Below are 24,747 nucleotides of genomic sequence, written 5' to 3'. Positions count from 1 at the left end.
CTCTCTCTCTCTCTCTCTCTCTCTACTCCCCAGTCACTAACACTGTAAGCATGCCCCATGGGACGATCCACTTTTGTACTCTTGAATAAAATATGCATGAACCTTTATGTCATTTTTGTTTTCATTTATTTTGTGTCGTACTGACTCACACACACACACACACACACACACACACAGCAAATGTCGGCCCAACGGTGGCTCAGTGCTGCCTCACAGGAAGTAGGCACCGGGTCCTGGTTTTTATCCCCGGTCTGCGTGTGGAGGTTGCATATTCTCCCCGTGTTTGTGTAGGTTTCCTCTAGGATTTCCTCCTACCGTAAAGCGTAACTCTCACCAAAATGTGACCCAGGGTCTTTTTGTGTATGTACCTGAGTAAAACTTTTGTTTAAAAGCATGATCAGGATGGCAAATTTGCTCCACGTATCACCAGGGGCTTTGCACGTGAACTCGATCATTGAGAACACAGAGTTTACTAAAAACCCGAGATGACGACGAGATGCTAAAGCCATTTTTTCAGAACTTTTTTAGTAAACTCGGTGTACAAAAACAATGTTCTCAATGCTGTAGTTCATGTGTGGAGCCCCTGGTGAGTTTCAAGTTGTGTTGAGACTTCTTAGTGTTTTAATTGTTGTGCTATCATAGCAGAGCCCCTATCTCTCCCATTCAAAAGTCATTTTAAAGGTCCCATGACATGCTGCTTTTGGATACTTTTATATAGACCTTAGTGGTCCCCCAATACTGTATCTGAAGTCTCTTTTATATAGACCTTAGTGGTCCCCTAATACTGTATCTGAAGTCTCTTTATATAGACCTTAGTGGTCCCTAATACTGTATCTGAAGTCTCTTTTATATAGGCCTTAGTGGTCCCTAATGCTGTATCTGAAGTCTCTTTTATATAGACCTTAGTGGTCCCCTAATACTGTATCTGAAGTCTCTTTTATATATACCTTAGTGGTCCCCTAATACTGTATCTGAAGTCTCTTTTATATAGACCTTAGTGGTCCCTTAATACTGTATCTGTAAGTCTTTTCCCAAAATTCAGCCTTGGTGCAGAATTCCAGCCACTAGAGCCAGTCCCACAATGAGATTTCCTTAGTAAGTACCATTTCTGAGTCTGTAGCTTTTGACTCGGGTACATTCACAAAACGACCCTAGGTTGCATTTTGGCGAGCGTTACGCTGTAAAGACACGCATGCTACGAAACTCCTGCCATTGCCTTGACGTAGGGACCGGCATTACAACTGGAGTTAGTCCCCGGGCGCCGGACTATAGCGGACAACTGCGCCTAATTAATTAGGATGGGTTAAATGCAGAGGAAACATTCCTTGTATTTGTAAATGTCCTTGCCAAATAAAGGAAGCATTATGTACATTTTATAAATAGTATGTCATGCCGGAGATAGCAAGGGATGCCTTGTGAAAGCCAGTCAAACTGACTGGACCTGCTGTGCAGTTCCACTGCAGTAAGTGATTTTTGCAGTCTTCTTCAAGCAGTGGGAGGTGGTTACAGCTACTGATTTGACAGGATAGGTAGGGTACATACCACATGGAAGAGTAATTACATCAATTACTGGAAATGTCAGGGGTGAGAGGGAGTGCCATTCTCTTTCATTATAGAGTTTCCCCGAGGTGAAACATGACAAATGTTGTGTAACCTTTACAGATGGGTGACAGGAAACACCTGTCTCACTCTCTGTAGACAATGGTCTGTAATAGCAGGTGCAATTTTAAAACACTGAGCTTTTAACGTAACAACCCCCCAGCCACACACACCTAAGATATATATAAATATATATATAAGTATAAATACACAGTGGTGCTCATAAGTTGTAAGTTGACTAAAAAGAGGAATAAAAAAATTGATCTTAATGCTTTAATTCAAAAAATTTAGGAAAATCCAACCTTTTTAAGGACACCAATTTTCTTTGTGAATGAATAATGTATTTTAAATAAATAAATGTTCTTCCTTGAAATACAGGGGGCATAAGTACACAAGTTCCCTTGGTCTTTGGAATTAAAATGCCCCCCCCCCCACACACACACACACACATCATCACATACCCTTCACCATACATAGAGCTTGGCATGGGGAACTTTCCATAAAATCATCTTTATATGAAAATCAAACCAGCTATGAGTCCAACTGAAATTAAACAATCCAATACATTATTCATTCACAAAGAAAATTCCTTAAAGGTCCTTCGAGGTTGGATTTCCCCTCATTTTTTAATAAAGGCATTACGATAAATTTCCAAAACATGATTTTTGTATTCTTCTTTTTAGTCAACTTCAGCATGGGCATGTAAACTTATGAGCATCACTGCATATATATTTCCTTCCTGAGACTATTTTGCCGGACAATTGTGTATAAGGTTTTTCTGTCTAAAGAGACTTGAGGAATTTCATAAAGTCAACATCGTTTCAGTGCCTGTGACAGCAATTCTTACCAAAAGACAACAAAGAGTCACTGGACTGCGCAAGGAGTCAATACAGAGATTGACTAAAAAACTACTTCTTCCGTTTCCACTTATACACTGAAACCCCCCCACCTTTCTCCATGGTTACCACATCCCAAACAGCTGCAAAGCTCTGTAAAAACTGAGATGTGAAGGGAGTGAGACTTTAAGAATCTGGAGGGAAATGGGAATAATGTGACCTTGGCTGGTCAAGACAAGGATGGCTATTATAAGTGAAACAAAGAAAGACATATTCAGTTTAATAAGTTCTAACAGTGCCAAAATATCTCTTCACACATTGCTCTGGAAAAATTTGGAACCCACTAAACGAAAAGTAGGACTTTGTTCTGATCATTTTGATGTAAAACTCATGCAAATGTTTTATGCAAATTGAAGAAGATGTATGAAAATATCGTCAGATCTCAAGGGGTTAAAGAAGAGCATTTGTGTTCTCCTATCCCAGGATGTGTGTGTGGTGTGGCCATGTGTGATCAGACCTTTCTCCACAGCACTGTGGATGGGAGACTAGCTAAAAGTCATGGTGTGGATTGTCCATTGTAAGAATGCCCCCCCCCACGTGCGCCTTTTACAGACCCAACAAACACCTTCATTTAAAATGATTTCATTTCTTTTGCATGTAACCATTCAAATTGGGTCTAAAAATGAAACAAATTGTGCAAGTTGTGTGTAAGAACATAATGTAACCTCCTCTTCATGTGGTCAAACTGACCCACGTCAAAGTGTTTATGTCAGAAAGATTGATTTTATTCACCCAAATTTTCCAAAAATAACATGGATGATTCCATTCAACATAACTTTCAATGATTTTTTTAATGTTTTATTTAATCTCATAGCATTTGAACTCTTTTTTGTTTTAATTGTTTCCAAACAGTATCCGGACTAAACTTTGACATCTACCCATCTGAGATCCACTCAACATCCTCTGATCTTAACTATTAGTCAAAATAATTCATAAATTCAGCTTTTTTAACTAAACACTTATGTATAATTTTATATAAATGAGGTTTGTTGACCATTGCTTAAAAGAACAAGTCTAAAACCTATTATTAGACCAGCTCTGTTTTTTTTTTTTTAAGCCCCAAAAGCTGGAAAAAGTGACAAATAAATCAGACAAAAACAAGCCCAAAAAAATATTCCTTTTCAATTTAGTTCAATTTAGCTCCTATGTCCAAAATTCTGAACCACCCTTTAAAGCCCTGATCAATACAACAGATGAGGGAATGTGATTTCAGAACAGTGATGTTTCATCCCTTTAATAGGGTTCCAAAGACTTATAGAGTCTTTGATAAAGAACAGTGGAGCTTCGCGGATGCTTATGTTGGACCACATACTTGATTTTACATATCTCTGTCTCTTTATTGCACTTTTTTCCATATGATTTAACAAAGGGGGCACAAAATTACCACTGCATCCATTCGGTTCAAATAAAAAAATGTTAAATATTATGTGAAATAATTGACAATGGTTTAACCAGAAGCCAACTTGAGACTGATACTGTATGGTGAGAACTTCCTCTTTATGAATCTTTCCCATAATTTCTGCACACTCCCTTTCTTTACCAAAACGTTTGTGGAGTAAATTCAACTGGAACTGAAAGTGAAAGTGGTGGACGATGTTTAAAGGGGCGGAGATAAAAGAAGAGGAAAACAGAGGACAAAAGAAATCTCTCTATTCTGGATCACAGCAGCACACGGTGAGTCCCTCCATTCATTTTTCTCTCTCTCGTCTAGTTTTTGATGGAGATGGACTAACTGTGCCCTGCTACATTAGCCTTGTTCCAGCCTGTGTACAACCCAGCTAGGCATCATCACTGACAGAGATCAGGCCATATGAAATTGTCTCATCTATTTCAAATATAGTCTAGAAGCCAACATGTGTACAGTACATTTAGTCTTAATCTTGTCTCCATTGCATTGTGCTTATACTGGACTGACAGGTTTCTGGAGGGCGTAGGTACTCTATTGTAAATACAAGTGTAAATACACATGAAATTTGAAAATGTTTAATTAAAAAAATGAATTTTCTCATTGTTGTAGCATTTACTATTACTGTCATTTTGATTTATAGGTATTTAATGTGACTCTTGATGGGCAGAAAACACATAGGCTAGTAAATACAGCTTTTATATAAATTGTATCCAAAGAATGTAGGTACAATCACATTGGGGGCTTAGACATATAGAGAGAGAGCAACGTCATCTCACACACACACACACACACACACACACACACACACACACGCACACAAAGTGGGTTAACCCATACATACAAATGCAGAGTCGTGAGCCTGCTCATTCAGACTTTCATTTCTCTTCTGTTCATAGCCACACCCCTGCTATTGATATGACAGCATCTGTGTGTCTATTAAGAGATCATGCGGAAAAAACACAAACATGATGTAACTTGCGGTTACTGAGTCAGGTGTGCAACATGCCCGAGGTAGCCCACAGAGAGTAGAGAGTAAAGGTGCTCTTTAAGGCAACTGGGGCAAGTGTGAGTAGGCTACGCCCTCATCCGGTTCAGTAGGCCTCCCCCTAATAACCCTAATCACATGTAGCTGGCTTTCTTTATATGAGTGAACATGAACATATGAGGACGCAAGATACAAACTCCTACTATGTCTTTTGGGCTTTTTATGTAATGTTTTGCTGTTAGGTGAGAACCTCAAATGTCCACAATTACAGGAAACATCGAACACCGCCATGTCTCTCATATAGTTTAGACGTCATTAAAGAGTTTTCTGGGCTCCATGACACTGGGCGACTGTCCCCTGACAGATGCAGTCCCTCAAAGACCATGACGCTCTCATTCCTCGGCCTCGCGGGACTTTGCCTAAGGTGTGCGCTGTGGCGCTGGCTGCCGTGACAACAGGAGGCACAGCGCTATTGTCTCCTGAAAGGTTATTTGGATGGGTTGCCATGGTGATACTCATCCTGACCCTCGGTCCTCTGCTGCACGGCCTCTGTCTCTTTGCAGAGGAGATGATTTACCATTCACATACGAGGTGAGACAAAAGATGTTTGTGTGTGGTACAATCAGTTATTTAGATTAAGAAAAGAATAAGATAGGAAGGGCAAAATTTAGAATTTAATCAAATTAAGCCACTGTGACATCACCAACGGGGGGGGAATCACCAGATGCCTGGGGATAAAATATAATCACAATACTTATGCCACAATACAATATTATTGCGATTTTAGATATATTGCGATATTCTGCGATATGTTGCAATTCAAATCTTTTTTTTCCAACTTCAAATTTTTCCCAATTTCAAATTTTGTCCCCAAACAGAAACATGTGTTTTATCTAAAAAGAAGCATTTCTCTGTCTATTCATCTCACTTCAGTTTTTTGGCTGCAAAATGGGACAAACTGACCAACACATATAGTAAAAGATCAATACTTGACGTCTGTGTATCGATACAGTATTGCCATTAAAGATATTGCGATACTATGCTGTATCGACCCCCCCAATCACCCATGGCTTTGTGGACTACCGGTTTGAAGTTTGGCTTTTTGGCCTTTGCCCTTTTGTTTTTTTTGGACCCAGAGGTGACCATATTTGGACGAGAGGGTGGAGCTAACTCATCAGCTAACACTAGTGCTAGCTACCTAGCTTGGTAAGCAAGGTGCATCCATCATTCACGTTAGCTGTGATATTGATTGGGATTAAAACTTAAATCTTTCTTTTAGAACAAGTGAATGCTGCACAGCACATATTTAGGTGACCAAAATGTTACGATTCATTTTCACGAAGGGTCAAAGAAGTAAGGTGAAAACACAGACCAAAACACATAAACACGTTGCCATGGAGATGCATCTATCGTGGTTCTATCGTGATTGACAGGTCCCTGTATTAGTGACTGGTCAATCACAAGGTAGGCATCCACAACTCTATCATCTGTTTTTTTAAAGAAAAGGGAACATAACTACTAAAACAAACACCGTGCTGTATTGAAGAAGACTTGAAAGTAGCAATTGGGAAGATAAACTCTTTATGAAAATGTTTAGTGAGGTAATATATCAAGTGAAAAGAAGGGTCATTTTCTCATAAATGTCCATACTTCTCAATGCAACCAGTAGAGTCTTATTGGATTCCCTTTTCAGAAGCTACATTCACTTCAATTATACAGTCAATGGGTTTAACCTTTGCTGTCTGGTCTGACTTAAGTAGTACTCCAGTTGAAGTGGGCCTTTCCTTTCCTTGCATCGCTTAAAGCTGCTCTAATTAATATTTTTGCATTAGACTTAGACTTCTCCTTATTAATCCTTTCGGGGTGACTCAAGCAAGGAAATTTAAATTCCCAGCATCAGTTTTTAGCAAGAATACAGTATAGAAGACTATATAAAGATTACAATAATAACTGTAATAATAATGACAACAAGAACCTTTGGTTATAAAAGACATAAAAAGACATTTACCATAAATTATCAATTGACAATGCATCAAAAGACTGTAATGACAAAAGTGTCAATCATGGTGCTCTCATCACAGTATTCAGCTACACAAAGCAGCTGTTTTGAGTAAAATAAACTTTAAAAAACCCAGTGTACACTACCGAGCGGGTAACATCGGTCTTAGTAACACTATGTCTACAGAAATAATTCAGCCTCTCTAAATGAATGAATGGACTTTGAAATGCCAAACTGTGCATCCACCAGCGCAACATTATCGCTCTCTGTTTTTACAGGTATCAAGGCAGAGGGCTGCTGAGCCATGTGCTGCCAGCCTGTGGGTTGGGGGGGAAGACCCTGCTGGCTACGGGTCTGGCAGGCCTTCTGCTCTACCTGGCTGGACATCCTCTGCCACACAAAGGCCAATGCTGGAAACTCCTCGTCCTGGCCTCGGCCCTTTACGCACTGTTCAAAAGCCTGGGAGTCTTGGTGAGGTCCATACCTGATATCTTTTTCTTCCAATGCAGTACTGGATAGATATATATTCAACACATGTATCTAGTTATTCATCCGCCTCACTGTCGTCCATTAATACCTGACATTAGACACCTCATTGGGCATTAAGCTTTACATATACTGTATATCATTCCAGGCTGCCACTAGTTTCTAATCACATTAATGCTTTGGTAATTCATAGTAAGCAATAGATATATGATGAGTGGAACAGCCGTTTCTCTGGCAACAACAACTTGAGCTGGTCATCCGAAAATCAGAATCAGAAATACTTTATTGATCCCAGAAAGGAAATTCTGTGTTACAGTTGCAACAGTATATACATATCAGAGTAGAAATATAGATAAAGACATATTGGAGTATGTATATGTATATATTGTTGGATCTAAATCCTGCTCCATTCTCAGGGTTCATTCAATTAGTAGTCAAAATCTCAGATGTTGATGTGTGAATCCTTTTTATTACATAGGATATCCTGAGACAAAGTTACCTGGATCAGGCTTGCAGCTCTCCCCTTCCTTTGTCTGCCTCTCTGGATCTTGGACCCCTAGTCTCATTCACAAAGGGTGGGGTCTCTTGGCCACAGAGGTGTGTCTGTGTGCTTATTCGTTATCTTTTCAGTTAGAATGTGACTGAAAGTTTATGACTGGCAAAGCAAAAGATCAATTGGGCCCATAACGAGGCACTGCAACCAGAGACAGGATACATCTCTAACGTAATCACTTCCTAATCATTCCTGCTTCGGACACATTTGTAGAGCTGGGTTATAACAAAATGTACCAGAACATCTTATATTATAAGACTGAAGCATTGCAAAACAACTTAATGCAACAAACAACCAACTATATACTTATAACAACAAACTTAATGCATGACCAACATGTCCTCATTTATGTTGAAATAAAGCTTTTACCTTTAAGCTTAAATTTATAATGCAAATCACACACAATGTTTAAGCACATATACAATTTTAAATTCCAACAGTGTGTATATGTATGGTATTTACACAGTTAAAGGATTTTTTATGATACAGTATTTACATAATTAAGAAGTTGTAGTGGTAAACAGTAATAATGAATATGTAGTAGCAGCAGAGTATTGCACCAATTTTAAGCAGTGTTATTGCACAAAACAGATAATATTTTATTATCCAGTTTCAAACTCACTAAGTGTGTGTGTGTGTGTGTGTCAGACACTTAGAGGGAGGAGTTATAAAGTTTGATGGCCACAGGCACGAATGACTTCCTGTGGCGCTCTGTGGTGCATTGTGGGGGAATAAGTATTGCACTGAAAGTGCTCCTTTGCATGAGAAGCCATGGAGTGGGTGGGAGACATTGTCCAAGGTGACAGGTGTAGTTTGGACAGCGTCCTGGTCTCTGAGACCACCCACAGAGTGGGACGTTACCAGGTGAATGAATAATGGATACAGCCAGTCACAGTGAGTCGGAAGGTGTGTTGAGTGTAGGTTGTTGCCATGAGCCGGGTCATGGGTGTAATTTAAGTGCGAGACAGAAGAAGCTGTAATTTGTGACCAGTGAGGCGGGTCAGACGTGGGATGTGCAGACAAAGATGATGGTTTGAACTATCATTAGACCCTGCAGTGTGTGTATTCCTGTTAACACACACACAAACAAATGAACCAAACATTCTTTTATTTGCACATTCCAAATTTCAATTCAATTTTATTTATAGTTTAATTCATAAGAAGAGTTATCTCGAGACACTTTACAGATAGACTAGGTCTAGACCACACTCTATAATTTACAAACACCCAACAGTTCTAGTAGTTCTCTCCAGAGCAACCAACAGTGCGACAGTGGTAAGGAAAAACTCATTTTAGGAAGAAACCTGGGACAGACCCAGACCCAGGCCCAGACCCAGACCCAGGCTCTTGGTGGGCGGTGTCTGACCGGGGTTAAAATGAAGATTGCCAATAACAGTCACAAAAAATAGCAGTTTGTAGTAGTTCTTTGTAGTCGTTCATGGCATAGCAGGGCACTGTGCGGCATTACAAGGCCCAGCAGGACGAAGCAAAATCTAACTTGCATTGAGTTTTGTGTTACTTTTTTTCGAAGTTTCAGTACATTCATCAGTAAGGGAACGCATCACCATTTATAATGCTGATTCTGACGGTCTTCAGTTCAGATCCATCTTTTTCTGGCAGTTGTTCTGTCCAGTACAGTAAAAACCCGGGCACACAGGCGCCGTTTACTAGGGTTCTTATAGGCTAGCTCAGCACACAACTATTTGGGACTTCATGTCATCACCTCTTGGGAGTTTCATCTGCTGGCTTTTAACAGGGAAGCACACATCTGAGATAGTCTCGCATGCCAGACCCATCTCCATCTACCCTGGAGTATGGTCTAGCAACACCACCAACTGATCTATTCTGGGATAGGAGGAACAAATGGTCTGGCTTGTTTTTATTTCTTTAAAGCAATCACAAATGTCATGCGTGCAGCAAGGGCACCCTTGCAAAATAGATAGTGGAATGGAAGGGACATCGGGCCAGTTTATCCCAGCCCTGTGCATGGGTGTAAAACTATAACCTCTAATTAAACTATACTAAGCTAACTTTGACTTTATAGGAAATAAACAAGTACACTGTAAATGTTCCGTATGTCTTTACAAGCAAAAGGTACTCTAAATGCACCTTCTGTCCTGGAAGACAGCACAGACGGGAACCTCTCTCTTCACATCTCTGGTTGGTATAGATCATGATAATATCAGAAGTTTCATCATCTGAGAGCTCATTATATTGTTACACCTCCGAGCGCCGTGGTAGACGTGAAAGACAGCCCCTGTTTTAGCACGAGAGCAGTACACTTCAGACAGAGCGGTCTCTGTGTAAGAACGCTTCCTGAAGCAGCAGTTGATTGTAATTGATGTGGCAGTTCTGGAGTAAAAATAGGGCTGGGAAAAAAAGCATGTCTTCATCAGCAAGAATCACCATATCACTGCCCTCAAAGAATTGCTTTATGATTCCCAACAAAGCTCTCTGTTACCTCCGACTCCTTATCGAAAATGGGCGATATTATAGATTCCAATCCAGCTCAAGCTTGAGCGTAGAGTGTCTCTGTCCTCTTGCTGTTGCATGGAATTATATAAAAAAATATGGTTGTCCCACATAGGAAAGGGCAGCATGGGTGCAGGGATGCCCTTTTCTCTTGCCTGACACCTACTCATTGGTGTCCTGAGCCTCGGTGAGGAGTTGTGACATCCCTCTGGCTGTTTCTGTGGTCGGTGTACAGGGTCCGTCGGAGGTGGAGGTGTCAGACATCTGCGAGGGGAGGAAGATGAACGTGGCCCACGGCCTGGCCTGGTCCTTCTACCTCGGCTACCTGCGACTGGTGCTGCCTTGTCAGTAACATCGAAACACACACCTCCTTATATTTCTGATTAAGCACAATCATTTAAATATGAGAGTGTGGGCTTTACATGTAAAATAGAATCAATTTATCTATATATATATATATATATATATATATATATATATCGCATAAGTATTTGTTGTTAATTCTGTTCAGAGAGAGAGTGTGTGTGTGTGTGTATGTGTGTGTGTGTGTGTGTGTGTGTGTGTGTGTGTGTGTGTGTCTAATCAGGTTTGGAGAGCTCCATCGCAGCGTTTCGTGCCACACATCAGGCCAGCAGAGCCTCCTGGGGTCGCGACTCCAGGAAACTCCTCATCCTCGTACCTCTCAACGCCAACATCGCTCACAAACTGGAGGAAGAGGATGACAACATCTCTTTCTATGACAACCTCCCCAACAGTGAGATAGACAGGGCAGGTGTCCGGGGGCGGGTCTACAAGCACAGCGTCTACAGTGTATCGGACGAGCATGGAAAGGTAGGCTGGACTTTAAAACAATAAATACAGATTATAATGCAGAAAGATTTAGATCATAACAGAATTTTGATAATAAGAACAGATAAATGGAATTAGAGTAGACTGTTGAGCGTAGCCTAGCGCGTCAGGTGTGTGAAAACATATAATTATATGCAATTATAACAAATGTAACCCTCTATTGCATGAATTATTTTAAACATGGTCAAAATGTCTTGATGTGTTTTTATGACTCAGGTTTGCTTAAATAATGGAATTTAAAAAAAAAAAGAAGAAAAAAAGTAAGGGGGGGAGGGTTAGTCGGTAATTTGTTAGAAAGTGCCAAGAAATCCATTATTCCTTTAAAAACATGCTTTTATTGAAAAAATACCCAAAAATTGCAACTCATATGCCATACCGCAACCAATTAATTTGAGCCTTTTACAGAAAAATATGGCATTTTAACTGGTTTAAGTGATGAAAATTAAAAGTTTACTTACCCCAGATAACAGTTGAATTTTCTTTTTCCAAAGAAATCCTTTTGAAATTAAGAAAAACATCTACATTTTGGCTGATACTGGGACAGGATCTTCAGTGTGGTGCATGTCCGGAAAAGAGTCGGGAAACAGGATTTCCTGGTTTTGTGAAGTCATCAAAATTATTTGTGGGTGAAAAAAACTAAGAAAAGGAATATGTTGCCATATGGCAACACCATGCAAAAGAGGGTTAAGTGACTCTGTTGAAACCAATGGATGACTACAACCTAAATCAATAGCGCATTGGGGACATTGGCAGAATAGATTAAATGCATGCGCGAATTTTCTATATTTAGGAAAGGTTTTGTGAATTATGACGTGAATTATGACGTTTTCACTGGGGAAATGTTTTTCCGATGCCCATGAACTCTTGACTTCAAGGCATAATGTTGGTAAATTAGAGTAAAAATACTTTTTTTTCTTATCTTGTGCAAATGCGCCACACGAAACACAGACGTAGCCTAAATCCCATGATGCCCCCTGTTCATACTCGGCCCGTGTGCATAGGGCGTTAGGGTGCTGACATTTCCTCCTTTGATCCGATTTGTAAGGACTGAGAGAGAGAGAGAGAGAGAGAGAGAGAGAGAGAGTAAAGTGACAAACTCAAGGCTGTTTCTAATATACATATAAGATAGACTTCAATATTTCATGATAGCACGTCAACGTGCTCCATATTCAACATGTTTGATGTTGTAAATCTCACAGTGATTGTGCTCAAAGCCCCGTCTGTACTTTAGTGGAGGGAAAGGAAGTTTGAGATGCATGAAATCCGTCTTCATGAGACCAGAAATAGACACTATTTCTTTTAAAGTGATTACCGGAACGGGGTCATTTCACAGTTGCTGTCGTTACACAGGATAAGCTTAAATAAGAAGTTTGACTTTACTCCAGTAAACAGTACTGTCCTGAAGTTTAATTTTTGAGGTACTTGTACATAACTTGAGTAATTCCATGTCAAGCTAATTTGTACTTCTCCTTCACATTTCAAATGGCATGAAATTGTGTTTTACTTCCCTACATACTAAACTTGGTTAGAATTTACATTTGTATTTTCACTCTAAACAATACAATAATAAAAAAAGACCTTTGTCCTTTTGTCTTAAACATATTTTGAGAATATAAAAGAAGTACAGAGACTTGTGATTACCTTTTCAACACAAGGGATGTGTACTTTGGGATCCAAAAATGAAAATCAACAGAGTAGTACATCCCTCCAGCATGCTGTTTCCCTTCCATAGAACAGCATGAACACCACCTGCTGGTTCAACCTGAGAAATCACTAGTGGAGAGTTCTATTAGAAAGCACAGTGACAGCACCATCTACATCTGTGTGTGTGTGTGTTTGTGTGTGTGTGTAAACAGGCCCATGAGTGTGTGGTGGAGTATGCGACGCCTCTGCTGACGCTGTACAGCATGTCCCAGGAGAGCAGCGCTGGTTTCGGGGAGCCGGAGCGCAGGCAGCAGGTCCTGCTCTTCTACAGGACCCTGCTGGAGATCCTGGAGCACTCGCTGGACTGTCGCAACCGCTACAGACTCATCCTGCTCAATGGTAGGAGGACAAGCAAAGAGTGGGCTGTGTGTGTCTGTGAGGGGGGACACTCGGCCGGCCTCGAGACCCAAATTCAGACAGGCTTCTCAGCGGTTAATGAACATGCTTTATAATGCCTCAATGGTACAAAATAACTTATATAATACAATCCCATCTGTAACAACCTAAAACAAAATAACAGTTCAATAAATAAACATGAAATAATGTATATGACCTATTCTGAGTCGGCTTCAAAATCCACCTTCAACTAAATATCTTTTAAAACCTTTACAATGTAATAAGATAAGGTCTTTTGGTGTCCATGTCAGCTTTGAGATCTCAAACACCTTTATTAGACACTGAAACAAATGTGCTAGAATAATTTATAATAAAATATAATATATATGAGGCAGCCTCTCGGGAATTACATCACGCAACAAAGTACCGTATATTGTGTGTAAAGTGCCAGTCAATTTAAGTACACGCGTAATGCTAATGGTCCCATGAAAAACTGGGAAAACTGGATATTTTCTTGAATTTATAACCCCCCCCCCAGACAGTACGTGAAAAGTGGACATGTCCGGGCAAAAGAGGACGTTTGGGGAGGGGGGGGGGGCGGACGAGTACCCAGATGTTAGAAGTACCAGCACAGTGTGTCACTAAAAAAGGGCTGAAACGTTTACTTTCATTGTGGATTAATCTGTTGATTATTTTCTACATTAACCCTCATGTTGTCCTCATGTTGTCCAAAACTTGTCCTTAGGTCAAATTGACCAATTTTCCTATATTAATGTTCTTTATAATTTCCCAAAATAACATGATTGATTCCACAGGACGCTCTTTGGCAAGTACAAATCTCTACTTTCATTCATTTTGGGGCGTCTTATTCAATTTTATAGCATTTGAAAACAAATTGAAGTGTTTTTGAAATAGTATTGAGTAAAAGTTGACATATTCTAGTCTGTGATTATCCATCAACATCCATTCCTTTCATTTTAGTCTCAATAATTCCTAATTTCTGCTTTTCTAACTCAAACATTAGGTCTAATTTCCTATAAATGTGGTTTATTGACCATACATTTCAAAAATAACTGTAAAACTAAAGTTAATAAGTTAGTGTTACGCAGTGTTGAAAACGTCAAAAACAGTGAATAAAACCTTGAAATAAAAGTTAAAAGTGTTAAAATAAGAGACAAAAACATAAGAAAAGGTTAAAACCATTGATTAAAAGCATCAACAAGAGTTTTTTCATTTTGACGAGAAGACAACACGAGGCTTAATCTTTTTTGAGCTGTAAAATATGTCAATTGGTGTTTCCCAAAGCCCAAGATGATGTCCTCAAATGTTTTGCTAGAAGATATTTGCTCAGAGATATTTACTGTCACAGAGGAGAGAAGGAACTAAGCTGGAATTTGAGATTAAAAAAAACTACCTTTTTTCATCTTCCCTCTAGATGAGCATGAAGACGACCCTCACTTCCTGTCCAAAGCTATCCTACGCAACCTGCAGCAGCAGGAGAAAGAGGAGTTCTGCCTCACCCCCCCTCCTCACCAGGAGATGGTGCACCCTCTGGCGAGGGCGCCGGGTGCCCGGGCGCCGGATGCCCGGGCGCCGGATGCCCGGGCTGGGAACGGTGACTGGCACCAGCCTGAGCCTGAGCCTGAGCCAATGAGCAGGGAGCCTACGCTCATGTTCAGCCTGGAGAAACCTCAGCCTCTGAGGGAACCTGTCGAGAACACTTATCAGTGAACAATATACTGTTAAGGCCGCTCAGGCAACAAGGAACAAAAATACACACACACACATATGCAGTATTCTTACAGGTCCAAAAGGTAAGACTTCTAAGCTAACTTTCTGTCATATTTGCAGAAACTGACCCAATGTTCGAGTAGAACTACTCGAAGCAGGTCAATAAAATTAATCCAGCTCCTCTGGCTCCACCTACACCCTGTAGTGCAATTTGTAAAAAAAAAGAGAAGTTGTTGATGTTCAAATTTTGGGGCTAAGGCTGAATCCCATTTCTCCATCTTATGAAACCAAGGGGTAAGGGCTAGGGGTGATACCCCGAAGAAATGGGACACCACTTGGTTACATCTCCACACAGTATTGACCTAAGTCCTGGATCTTCACAATCCTACCTACTGCACCTTTAAGAAATGATCAGCAGAGGAAAGCCAATTTCCCCTGGAGTTTTAGTCCACACACACACACCCAAGCACACACCCACACGTGAAATAAATGCAAACATGTGTTTCGAAGAAGAGTTACGTTTTATTTGACTTTGTATTAGTACAGGTTTGGTGAGTTGCTAGAGGCTCAGAGAAGCTGCCTGACCAGCTTTAAGAGGCAAATCAAATTGATTATTGTCATTGTGATCAACATCAATTGCAATAGTCAAATATCACAATACTATCACAAAATAACACTTAACTAACACGTGTTCTTTGATTTGATGAGGATGAAGAGAGGCTAGGGTTCCAATGGAGAATTAACAAAAAGTTTAATGAAATGGCATGATGAAGATGACATGACAAAGACAATAAGACACAAAAACAACACTGCAGTTGACGGGGGTCTGCACCACATGGTCCCTCTCCAGAGACATATCCAACATTTGTAAATCACACACATATATTCCCTGCACCAGGAGGCGGTTCCTTTTCACCTGGTGTATTAAAACCCATTCTCATTGGTCCGTCGTTGGCATGACAACATGTGGATCAGCTCAGTGGCTGTTGTTGCTGCCTGAGAAAAGTATAGGTCACACCTCGAACGTGCACGTTGGGACACAGACCAAAAGCTATCATGTGAGGGTCAACTCTATTCATTCTTACAGAGAGAAACATTTCTATTGTCCATGAAAATGGATGGATGGATGGACATGATCTTCAGCCAACATCCGGTCAGTAAGCAGTAAAATTAGCCCAGAGTAGAGCAAAGGTGTCCACTAGTCCTGTTGGTGCTACCAGTTTGGGAATAGTCTCAGACTCATTGTAAATGTGCTGTATTTATAACGACTACTCAAAGTGCTTTTTACATCATACAGGATACATTCACTATGTACACATATTCATACACTGTGGCCGAGGCGGCCGTACAAGGTGCCACCTGCTCATCAGATACACACTCACGCACGTTCACACTCCAGGGGTAACTCAGGCTTCTTGCCCAAGGACACTTCGACATGGGACTGCAGGGTCAGGGAACCACCAACCTTCCGATTGGCAGGACAGCGCTCTACCTCTGAGCCACAGCCGCCCTTATAAAAGCATTTAGCTTTTTAATGCTCCCTGCAGTTCACTGTTTAATTCAACCCCAATGACCAGAAGATAGAAAGCACGTAGAGATGAAAGGCAGGAGAGCTGCGATAAAGAGAGCGAGGAGGAAGAGAAAGATGTGCATGGGGTGTTTATGTGCAAACAACAGCAGTCACAAGACACCTCACACCACACCTGTTTATCTGCATCTCTCGCACACACGCACACACACACGCACATACGCACACACACACGACAGCAGCGCTGCAGTTGAAACTGCTCGGTGAGGTTGCATCAGATGTGTTTTCAGCAGAGGTGCCGGGGAGGACACATGGATCTGATCCAGTTTAACCCTCCTGTTGTCCTCAGGTCAAATCCGACCCCTTTAAACAATGTCTATGTCTGAAATATGGGTTTCATTTTAACCAAATTACCACAAAAAATAGATTGGATTCCTTACAGCGCTCTTTGCAAACACAACGGATCACTTTAATTCCTCTGATCTTAACTATTAGTCTTAATAGTTCATAATTTCTGCTTTTTTAACTCAAATATTAGGTATAATTCTATATAACTGAGGGTTATTGACCATTGATTTCAAAAAGTACTGAAGTGGGAATAAGGTGGTGTTATTGAAAACTGAAAAAAAACGTCTGAAAAATTGACAAAAATGTCAAATTGTGTGTCCTTTTTGACCCGGGAGGACAACACCAGGGTTAAAGCCATGCACCAATCAGCTGCTGCCTGAGGGAGCCATTGCTAATTCTCTCTTTAATTTATTGTGACTGATTAAAACTGACTATTTGCCAGGAAAAAAACAAATTTCAAGACATATTTTGGAATACCTTAACTTGTAACAAGTACTAAATAATAGTGACTTTTGATTTTTTATAGAATAAATAATTGATCCATTAATAGAAACTATCAACACTCTCTGAGGAATGCAGAAATGTGAGACTTAGTCGTGGCTGCAGGTCGGACCTATTCTCCAGCAGAACCTTCACACCCAGGGAGCTGACAGCAGCTGATGCAATGTTAACGAATGGTTAACTCATAGTTCATGTAGTTAGCCATGATGTCATAAAACACGGAACAGGTGAATACCAGAAGGTATTGGAGTTCTTGTGTTGTACTGGGTTATATAGTTATATAGTTTATACTAAGTTTCTATAACTTTCATTTTCGTATGAAAGAATATGATTTAATGTAAGGCTTCAGCCTGTTACTTGTGTGTGTGTGTGTGTGTGTGTGTGTAGATATATATTCAGAATATATATAGTCTGTTATTGTGTTTACATTTTTGTTTGTGGAAGTAAAAGCAACAATGTTATTAGATGGCAAAAAAAAATGAAAGTCAAATTTAAAAAAATTATTCCAGTTAAAAAGTAACCCTTCATTTGCAATTAACAAATGTGGAGAGGGCGTATTAGTTATGTGCATATATATAAAAAACTCTTGTTTTTTCAGATACTCTCACACAATCCCGGACAAAAGAAGCACAGGCAGTACTGGTTAGGTAATGAGCATATAGTGGCTCCACACTGTAGTTCCCCTGCAGTTCTACAGAAAGGCACTTCCTCCTTGGTGTTAAGCTTCGCAGGAAGTGTTTCTCACGCCAGGATGTAATCAGAACCTGATTGGTTAGCAGCTGTGATGTCACAGCAGGGAGATTTCCCGAAAAGGTGAGTCAGGCAGGAGTTTACCTGCGAAAAACTCCTCCTCCTCAGGCAAGCAGCATGCGCTATCTGTGTGTGTGTGTGTGTGTGTGTGTGTGTGTGTGTGTGTGTACATTATCTGACCAACAATTATTTTCTCAGATGTCCCATATTAGCATAAGATCTAATTTAAACTATGTGGCCTCATGCATATCTTGTACACTAGAACAATGCAATCAAACACAAATCTCAAGACTACACTAACTCCTTCAAGGTAATAACATCTGAAAATCTATTTTTAAAACTGATTGGAGGTCAGTGAAGGCAGCTGAAACCAGTGTGACAGTTCCCATTCATCTGTACACACAAGCAGTTTTTTTGGTCCTCAGTAAGACGATAACTTCATCATTTCTTATTAAAGTTTGTTAACCAACGGTGGAGCCAAACAATAGATGGACAAGAAGAATACGTCCAGGTGTTTCAGTGTGTGTGTGGGTGTGTGTGTTTTAGACTGTGTTACTCACCTGTGAGTAAAGCAGGGCTAAAGGCACTGTGTCTAGACCTGACGTGCTCACACTCTCTCACAAACACACACACACACACACACACTCACTCACTCACACAAACACTCACTGACTCACCCACACACTCACTCACAATCTCTCTCTTTCTCTTTCTCTCGAAATTAAAAAAACAATGTGGCTTTATTTTTTGATAATTGGTAGAACTAGTACATGTATTTCACTATAAATACTGCAAAACTTCCATAACAACGTGTCAGTGTGTAACGGATCAAAGTCTACACTATTTTATTGACATAAGTACTGTATATAAAGTAATACTCATTGTTGTTGATTTCATCCACTCTTCTATTAAAGTGCGTTTCGGTGGAATTTGTCGTAGTTATTCAACATTACAGTTTTTTGCTGATTGCTTACACACTGAAAACTGAACCCACTACAGAAGTATATCATGATGTCACATCCTTGTAATTCCAAAGCCCAGACTGTCACATGACCACACATATGAGCCGACCTGTGAAACGCAGTCCTCAGGTGCACAATCACCTGATTGCTTAATTGTAGACACACCAATCAGGTTTGAGCCTCCTGTTGTCCTCGGGTCAAACTAACTCAAATATTAGGTATAATTCTAAGCAAATGTGGGTTATTTAACCATGTATCCAAAAAAGTAGTGTAAAACTAGTGGTTGTAAGGTGGTGGTAGTGAAATTAAAAATTAATAATGCGTTAAAAATGACAAATATTGAAAAAAAGGTTTTAAAAAACGTGTTACTATTGTGGGGACGGTATTTTCTGTAGGTGTAACCTGTACTGGAGACAGTACTGCGTGTGTGTCTGTTGTGTCATGAGCTAACAGCATCATGCACGCTGCTGTAGTAGCTGTATAAAAACAGGAACATGTTGTGATTCTTCATGTTGACATGCTGTCACATGACCACACCTACGAGCCCGCCATCAGGTGCAGAAACACATGATTGCTTACAGATAGGGACCGGTTTTTCAAAAGACTACACCCAATCGGCAGAAGACCTCAGACCCTTTGCAAAATCTAACACACTTGCAAAAACTATGCACTCATTTATGAAAAACATATTTTGTAACCATATGAACCATGTTGCTTGTGACTTAATTCTGTTTGACTGCTGCCGAACGTTCAGCCATTCTACTTCTTAGTGATTAGAGTACACTGTAAATGAAGTACACAGAGAAAGTGCAAATATACAATACAGTTTTTTCCGATTGCTATGACAATTTTTTCCAAAACTTTCCTAAAGTCTTAACTATTGAGCTCAACATCCGTCTGTGTAGGCTTTACAATTACCACGTTTCTTGTTGCTTTTACACAAAATGCACACAGTTAACACAAAATTTAAAATGCGTGAACTTCTTTAACACCCAAGCTCAACCAAGACCAAAACAATGGATTTTTACTAACAAATTTGCAAATGCTTTCCCACTGTATGTCAGAACAGATCCCATCATGTTCTAACCCTAGGCTACAGTCAGAGTGAACAGCTGTTCATATTGTATTGAGAGTTTGTTAGTGTGTGTGTGTGTGTGTGTGTGCGGACACCCCGATCAGGTGAAGCGCTATGATAAATGCAGCAGGTTTACGCATAAGTCCAGTACTTTCTGTACTTTTCGTAACAGTTTGTTGTTATTTTCTGTAAGTGTACCCTGTACTGGATACAGTACTGCGTGTGTGTCTGTTGTGTACTGAGCTAACAGTGTCATGCACACTGCTGTAGTAGCTGTGTAAAAAAAACGACATGTTGTGGTTCTCCATGGTGACATGTTGACTGATTTGGATAAATGGAGAAAAATGAATTAAAATGTTCCTCAGTCTGCAGTATTGGTCTTGTGTGGTGTTTGGTGAACTTATTGTGTATTTGCACTTTCTCTGTGTACTTCATTGACAGTATACTCTAAAGAAGTAGAACTGCTCAGCATGTTTTAGGTTCCCAACAGCAGTGTGTAGCGGCTCCAAACTGAATTAAGACACATGGAACTTGTGTTTCATATGGTAACAAAAATATTTTTTTTATAAATGAGTGCATAGTTTTTGCAAGAGTGTTAGATTTTGCAAAGGGTCTGGGGTCTTCTGCCGATTGGGTGAAGTCTTTTGAAAAACCGGTCCCTGCTTTCAAAAAACCTGTAAAGGCAGATTAGGGGATACAACTGTTACTCCCACCTGTGGAAGATGCCTCCAGCGTCAGAAGGTCTCCATTTTCCTTTTTCCTGTAAGTCAAAAATACCTTTGAAGAGGCAACAAGGTTATGTTTTATACATATAATGGACTTAAGAACATCCTGAAGCCCAAAGTCATAAATGTACCTGTTTATGAACTAAAAACCTGATAAATGAATGCGTGAAATGAGTACTTTTATCTTTCAGGGGTTTTTATTGGCCCTGGGACGCGTTCTCTTTCTCCGTGTATTATTTGTAATTGTTTGTGTTTCTTAAATACATATTTAAATAAAATTGATCACAAAAAATGATTTCTTTCACTGTCTTCTGTATATCCAATAAAAATGGATCTACGTTGATTGCTGGCTACAAGTTAGCATCAAACACAACAAAGGCTGTCAGTTGAACGGCGTTTTGAGCTAACGTTAGCAATCAAGCTATCATAGATAGCTACAACGTTTTGAAATTTTAAATGTACCTTTACCCACTAAGTCATTAAATCATTTCTGGAGAATATTGATCAAAAATCTCAATGTGTAAATAACATTTTGTCAAAGCACCAATAGCCAACCCTACAATATCTATAATATATGGAGGTATTTGGTCAAGATTATCGTGATCTTTGATTTTCACTATATATTGTCCAGCCCTAATTTCTACTATTTTACCTTTTTATTATTTTTGTGTGGCCATAATGTATATTACTTGCTGTTGCACATTAACAACATAATACATCAAGTTTATGTTTTTTTTTTCTGATACCTATATGTTTATTTTAAAGCACATATAGATAATATACATTACTGGCCTATAAATGATACGTTTTCCCTCACTAACTTATGATAGCATATCATAGGAATGAAGTAACTGAAACTGTACCAATTAACCCTTGTGTTGTCTTCCCGTCAAAATTAAAAATCAACACGTTAGTTAATGCTTTTAAATCGATTTTTGTCCCTTTTTTCAACACTTTTTTTCAATATTTGTAACTTGTTTAACTAAAATTAAAGGAATGGATGTTGATGGATAATCGCAGACTGGAATATGTCAACTTTTACTCAATACTATTTCAAAAACACTTACATTTTTTTTCAAATGCCATAAAATTGAACAAGAAGCCGCAAAATTAATGAAAGTAGAGATCTGTACTTTGCAAAGAGCGTTGGGTGGAATCAATCATGTTATTTGGGGAAATTAAAATATGTGCAGTATAAATATATATAGGCTACGGGAAAGCGGGTCAATTTGACCTGAGGACAACATGAGGGTTAAAAACCAAGTCTATTTTTCCCCATAGACCTATCAGCTAAATATGTGTTATGGATTATTTTTTCATTCAATATGTAAAGTAGTAATAACGTTTGGATATATGTAGTGGAGTAAAATTGCCTCCAAATGTGCGTAGGGTAAAAAAAAAATTATAAAGTACAAGTATAGCCTACATAAAAAATGTATAAGTACAGTACTTGAGTAACGTTCACTGCCCTCCACCCAAGTCTTATCAATATTAGTTTGTTGGTGGTAAAAATACGAATTGGTTTTGGTCAGTATTAATAACGTCGGGTGGGCAGGAAAGAAATACACAAATATAAAGTTATTCGAGTCATAATACTAGTCTTTTTTTACATTCTGTCTGTACCCGTCCTCCGCGTTCCCTCCTCGGTGCAATGCCCGGACATGTTGCGTGAGCCACAGCCGCAGAGCAGGAAACTTCTCGATTGAACCGGTCAGTTCCGAACCCACGTGACGTGAGCGAGCTCAGCTGATGCAACCTCGGGTATAAAAGCTCGCGCTCACTGCTGCTCGGCTACAGTTCATACATGGAGGAGACACAGACTAAGCGCTTGAAGGCGGTACCGGAGCTTGAGAAACAGGAGTCAGGATGGTCTATATCGCGGCTCTGCTCTTAGGACATGGAGAACCCGTCCGCTCGGAGGAACACAGTATCGGAGACATGATAGGAAAGTACTTCCTCCAGCAGCTCACATCCCCGGGCCGAAAGACGAGCTCCGCCCGGCGGGGCAGCGTCGAGAGCTGCGACGAGAACGACAGCAACTCGCCCGATTCTTGTAAGTTTAATTTTTTTCAAATGATAGTTCAGACTCACAAGAGCGTAGCAATGAAAAAAAACAAGGAAAAAAGATTCTAAAAGTTGAGCGTAGTTTTGTTACTCAAACGGCAACAGGTTGTTAAAACAGTGTCCGTTCTAATTGGCCGAATCACATATATATCTTTTTTTATATTAATGCGCCAAAGTTGAATGAACCTAACATGGGAACTAGATCTATATTATTAAGCGGAAGTCAAATAAATAAGATGATGCCTGATGGGCATGTTTCTGATGTAATCTTGGATCAGCAGGTGACACTACTGTGCTGTTTCCATTTCTTCTCCACAACTGCATATTTAAAGCATTTATTCTGATGACTTGTGTATTTTTAGTGAAAACTATGGCATTATTTATGATTCACTGGAACTGCATTGCATTGGCAGTCATTCAATATCAGCATAGGCATTAACCCTTCTATTGTCCTCGGGTCAAATATGACCCCTTTAAAAAATACCATATCTGAAATATGGGTTTCTTTTTAACCAAAATGCCACAAAAAAATGGCCTGGATTCCATACAACGTTCTTTGCAAATACAATTGATCACTTTCATTCCTCTGATCTTAACTATTTAAAATAATTCCTAATTTCTGCTTTTTGTAACTAAAATATTAAGTATATTGCTATATAAATGAGGGTTATTAACCATGGATTCCAAAAAGTAGTAAAACTAGTGGTAGTAAGGTGGTGTTATTGAAAACTAAAGTCTGGAAAAGGGACAAAAAGGTCAAATTTCTGTCTTTTTGACCCATGAGGACAACACCAGGGTTAAATTTGTCCTAGTAGACTGATAGACTGGCCTCTTTAATAATTTCTAATCTTTCTACAGTAAACAACATGGACGCTGGTTTGGAGCACGTGGAGCGGCTGCTGCAGCAGGAGGTGACCCGGCGCATAGAGCACTGTCTGACCGAGGCCAAAGCGTCCACCCTCCACTGCCAGATGCTGCTGCTGCCTCGCCAGATGTTGGCCAAGGTTGGCCAGGACGTGGTGCGCTCCTCCGCTGACGAGCCCTGCGGGCTCCGGGGCGCCTCCATCACCGTCCACGTGGATGGCAAAAACGGCCTGACGTTTGTAGGGAGCATCTCCCTGGACCAAAGTGTCACCCCGACGTTTGAGCTGTCCGTGATCTTCAAGGCAGACGTGGACGACGGCTGGCCGCCGTTCAAGCACATCTTCGATACCAACAAAGTGTTGAAGCTGAGACCCGAGTACCGGCTGGTGAAGAGGAAGCTCTACTCATCAGCCAGCCCGATCATTCATGATTTCAACTAGCGGGGAATTAAGAATGTTAACCATTGTTTACCTCTCAGGCTACATGCAAATGTTTTGGCCTGGAACCAATTACAAAATGCAGGTTGTTCTTTATTCATGTATGAATGTCTAACACAGAGACCCAACTGCTGGTTTTCCTACTCTCTGAAGCCAACATGACCTCAGTGGTTTGCACAGACTGGTTCAATGTGAACGTTTTCATGTGAAACCTAAAGAATTCCTTCCAGGATTGGGCAGGTCTCATTCCTGAAGGGTGCTGTACTTTATTTATGCAATTGTTAAATACAAATATTTTTGACACTATCTTTGTCTTGTGCTTCTCTTTACATATATGTATAGTTCTACAACTTTTTTCAATAATTTAACCCCTTTGAATTTATAATTCAAGTACGCCCTGACCAGGACTTTTTGGTAGGAATTAAGCCTAAAGAGGCATACTGTGCTGTGTCTGATTTACTAAATTCTAGATTTC

At 40.0% G+C, this 24,747-nt stretch overlaps 2 protein-coding genes across 3 annotated transcripts; both read left to right on the top strand.

The window, feature by feature from the left end:
• Positions 1-4,038: 4,038 nt before the first annotated feature.
• Positions 4,039-15,185, top strand: sting1 (stimulator of interferon response cGAMP interactor 1). Of its 2 annotated transcripts, XM_034884141.1 has the most exons (8): positions 4,042-4,169; positions 5,253-5,479; positions 7,166-7,358; positions 10,634-10,742; positions 10,985-11,229; positions 13,104-13,290; positions 14,723-14,855; positions 14,886-15,185. In XM_034884141.1, the coding sequence occupies exons 1-8, from the start codon at positions 4,089-4,091 to the stop codon at positions 15,016-15,018; spliced, it is 1,308 nt and encodes a 435-aa protein (XP_034740032.1). In that variant the 5' UTR covers positions 4,042-4,088; the 3' UTR covers positions 15,019-15,185. The 2 variants fall into 2 exon arrangements, with proteins under 2 accessions (XP_034740031.1, XP_034740032.1); XM_034884140.1 differs by having other exon boundaries at positions 4,039-4,169; positions 14,723-15,185.
• A 7,493-nt stretch (positions 15,186-22,678) lies between these two features.
• LOC117951261 (DNA damage-inducible transcript 4-like protein) lies at positions 22,679-24,578 on the top strand. The gene is made up of 2 exons (XM_034882880.1): positions 22,679-22,960; positions 23,830-24,578. Exons 1-2 carry the CDS (start codon positions 22,774-22,776, stop codon positions 24,273-24,275), a joined length of 633 nt encoding a protein of 210 aa, XP_034738771.1. The 5' UTR covers positions 22,679-22,773; the 3' UTR covers positions 24,276-24,578.
• Positions 24,579-24,747: the final 169 nt, after the last annotated feature.

This window comes from Etheostoma cragini, chromosome 10 (genome assembly GCF_013103735.1).
Source record: "Etheostoma cragini isolate CJK2018 chromosome 10, CSU_Ecrag_1.0, whole genome shotgun sequence".
Lineage (NCBI taxonomy): Eukaryota > Metazoa > Chordata > Actinopteri > Perciformes > Percidae > Etheostoma > Etheostoma cragini.
The sequence above is the reverse complement of the archived record's forward strand: the minus strand, read 5'-3'. Positions and strand labels throughout refer to the sequence as shown.

What these genes read in the sequence shown, in the direction of transcription:
- sting1 (XM_034884140.1), top strand. Translation starts at nt 4,089, where the DNA reads ATGTTTAAAGGGGCGGAGATAAAAGAAGAGGAAAACAGAGGACAAAAG. An exon ending in TATCGGACGAGCATGGAAAG is followed by an intron (nt 11,230 to 13,103) that starts GTAGGCTGGACT and finishes GTGTGTAAACAG; the next exon opens with GCCCATGAGTGTGTGGTGGA. An exon ending in CAGACTCATCCTGCTCAATG is followed by an intron (nt 13,291 to 14,722) that starts GTAGGAGGACAA and finishes TCTTCCCTCTAG; the next exon opens with ATGAGCATGAAGACGACCCT.
- LOC117951261 (XM_034882880.1), top strand. Translation starts at nt 22,774, where the DNA reads ATGGTCTATATCGCGGCTCTGCTCTTAGGACATGGAGAACCCGTCCGC. An exon ending in CAGCAACTCGCCCGATTCTT is followed by an intron (nt 22,961 to 23,829) that starts GTAAGTTTAATT and finishes ATCTTTCTACAG; the next exon opens with TAAACAACATGGACGCTGGT.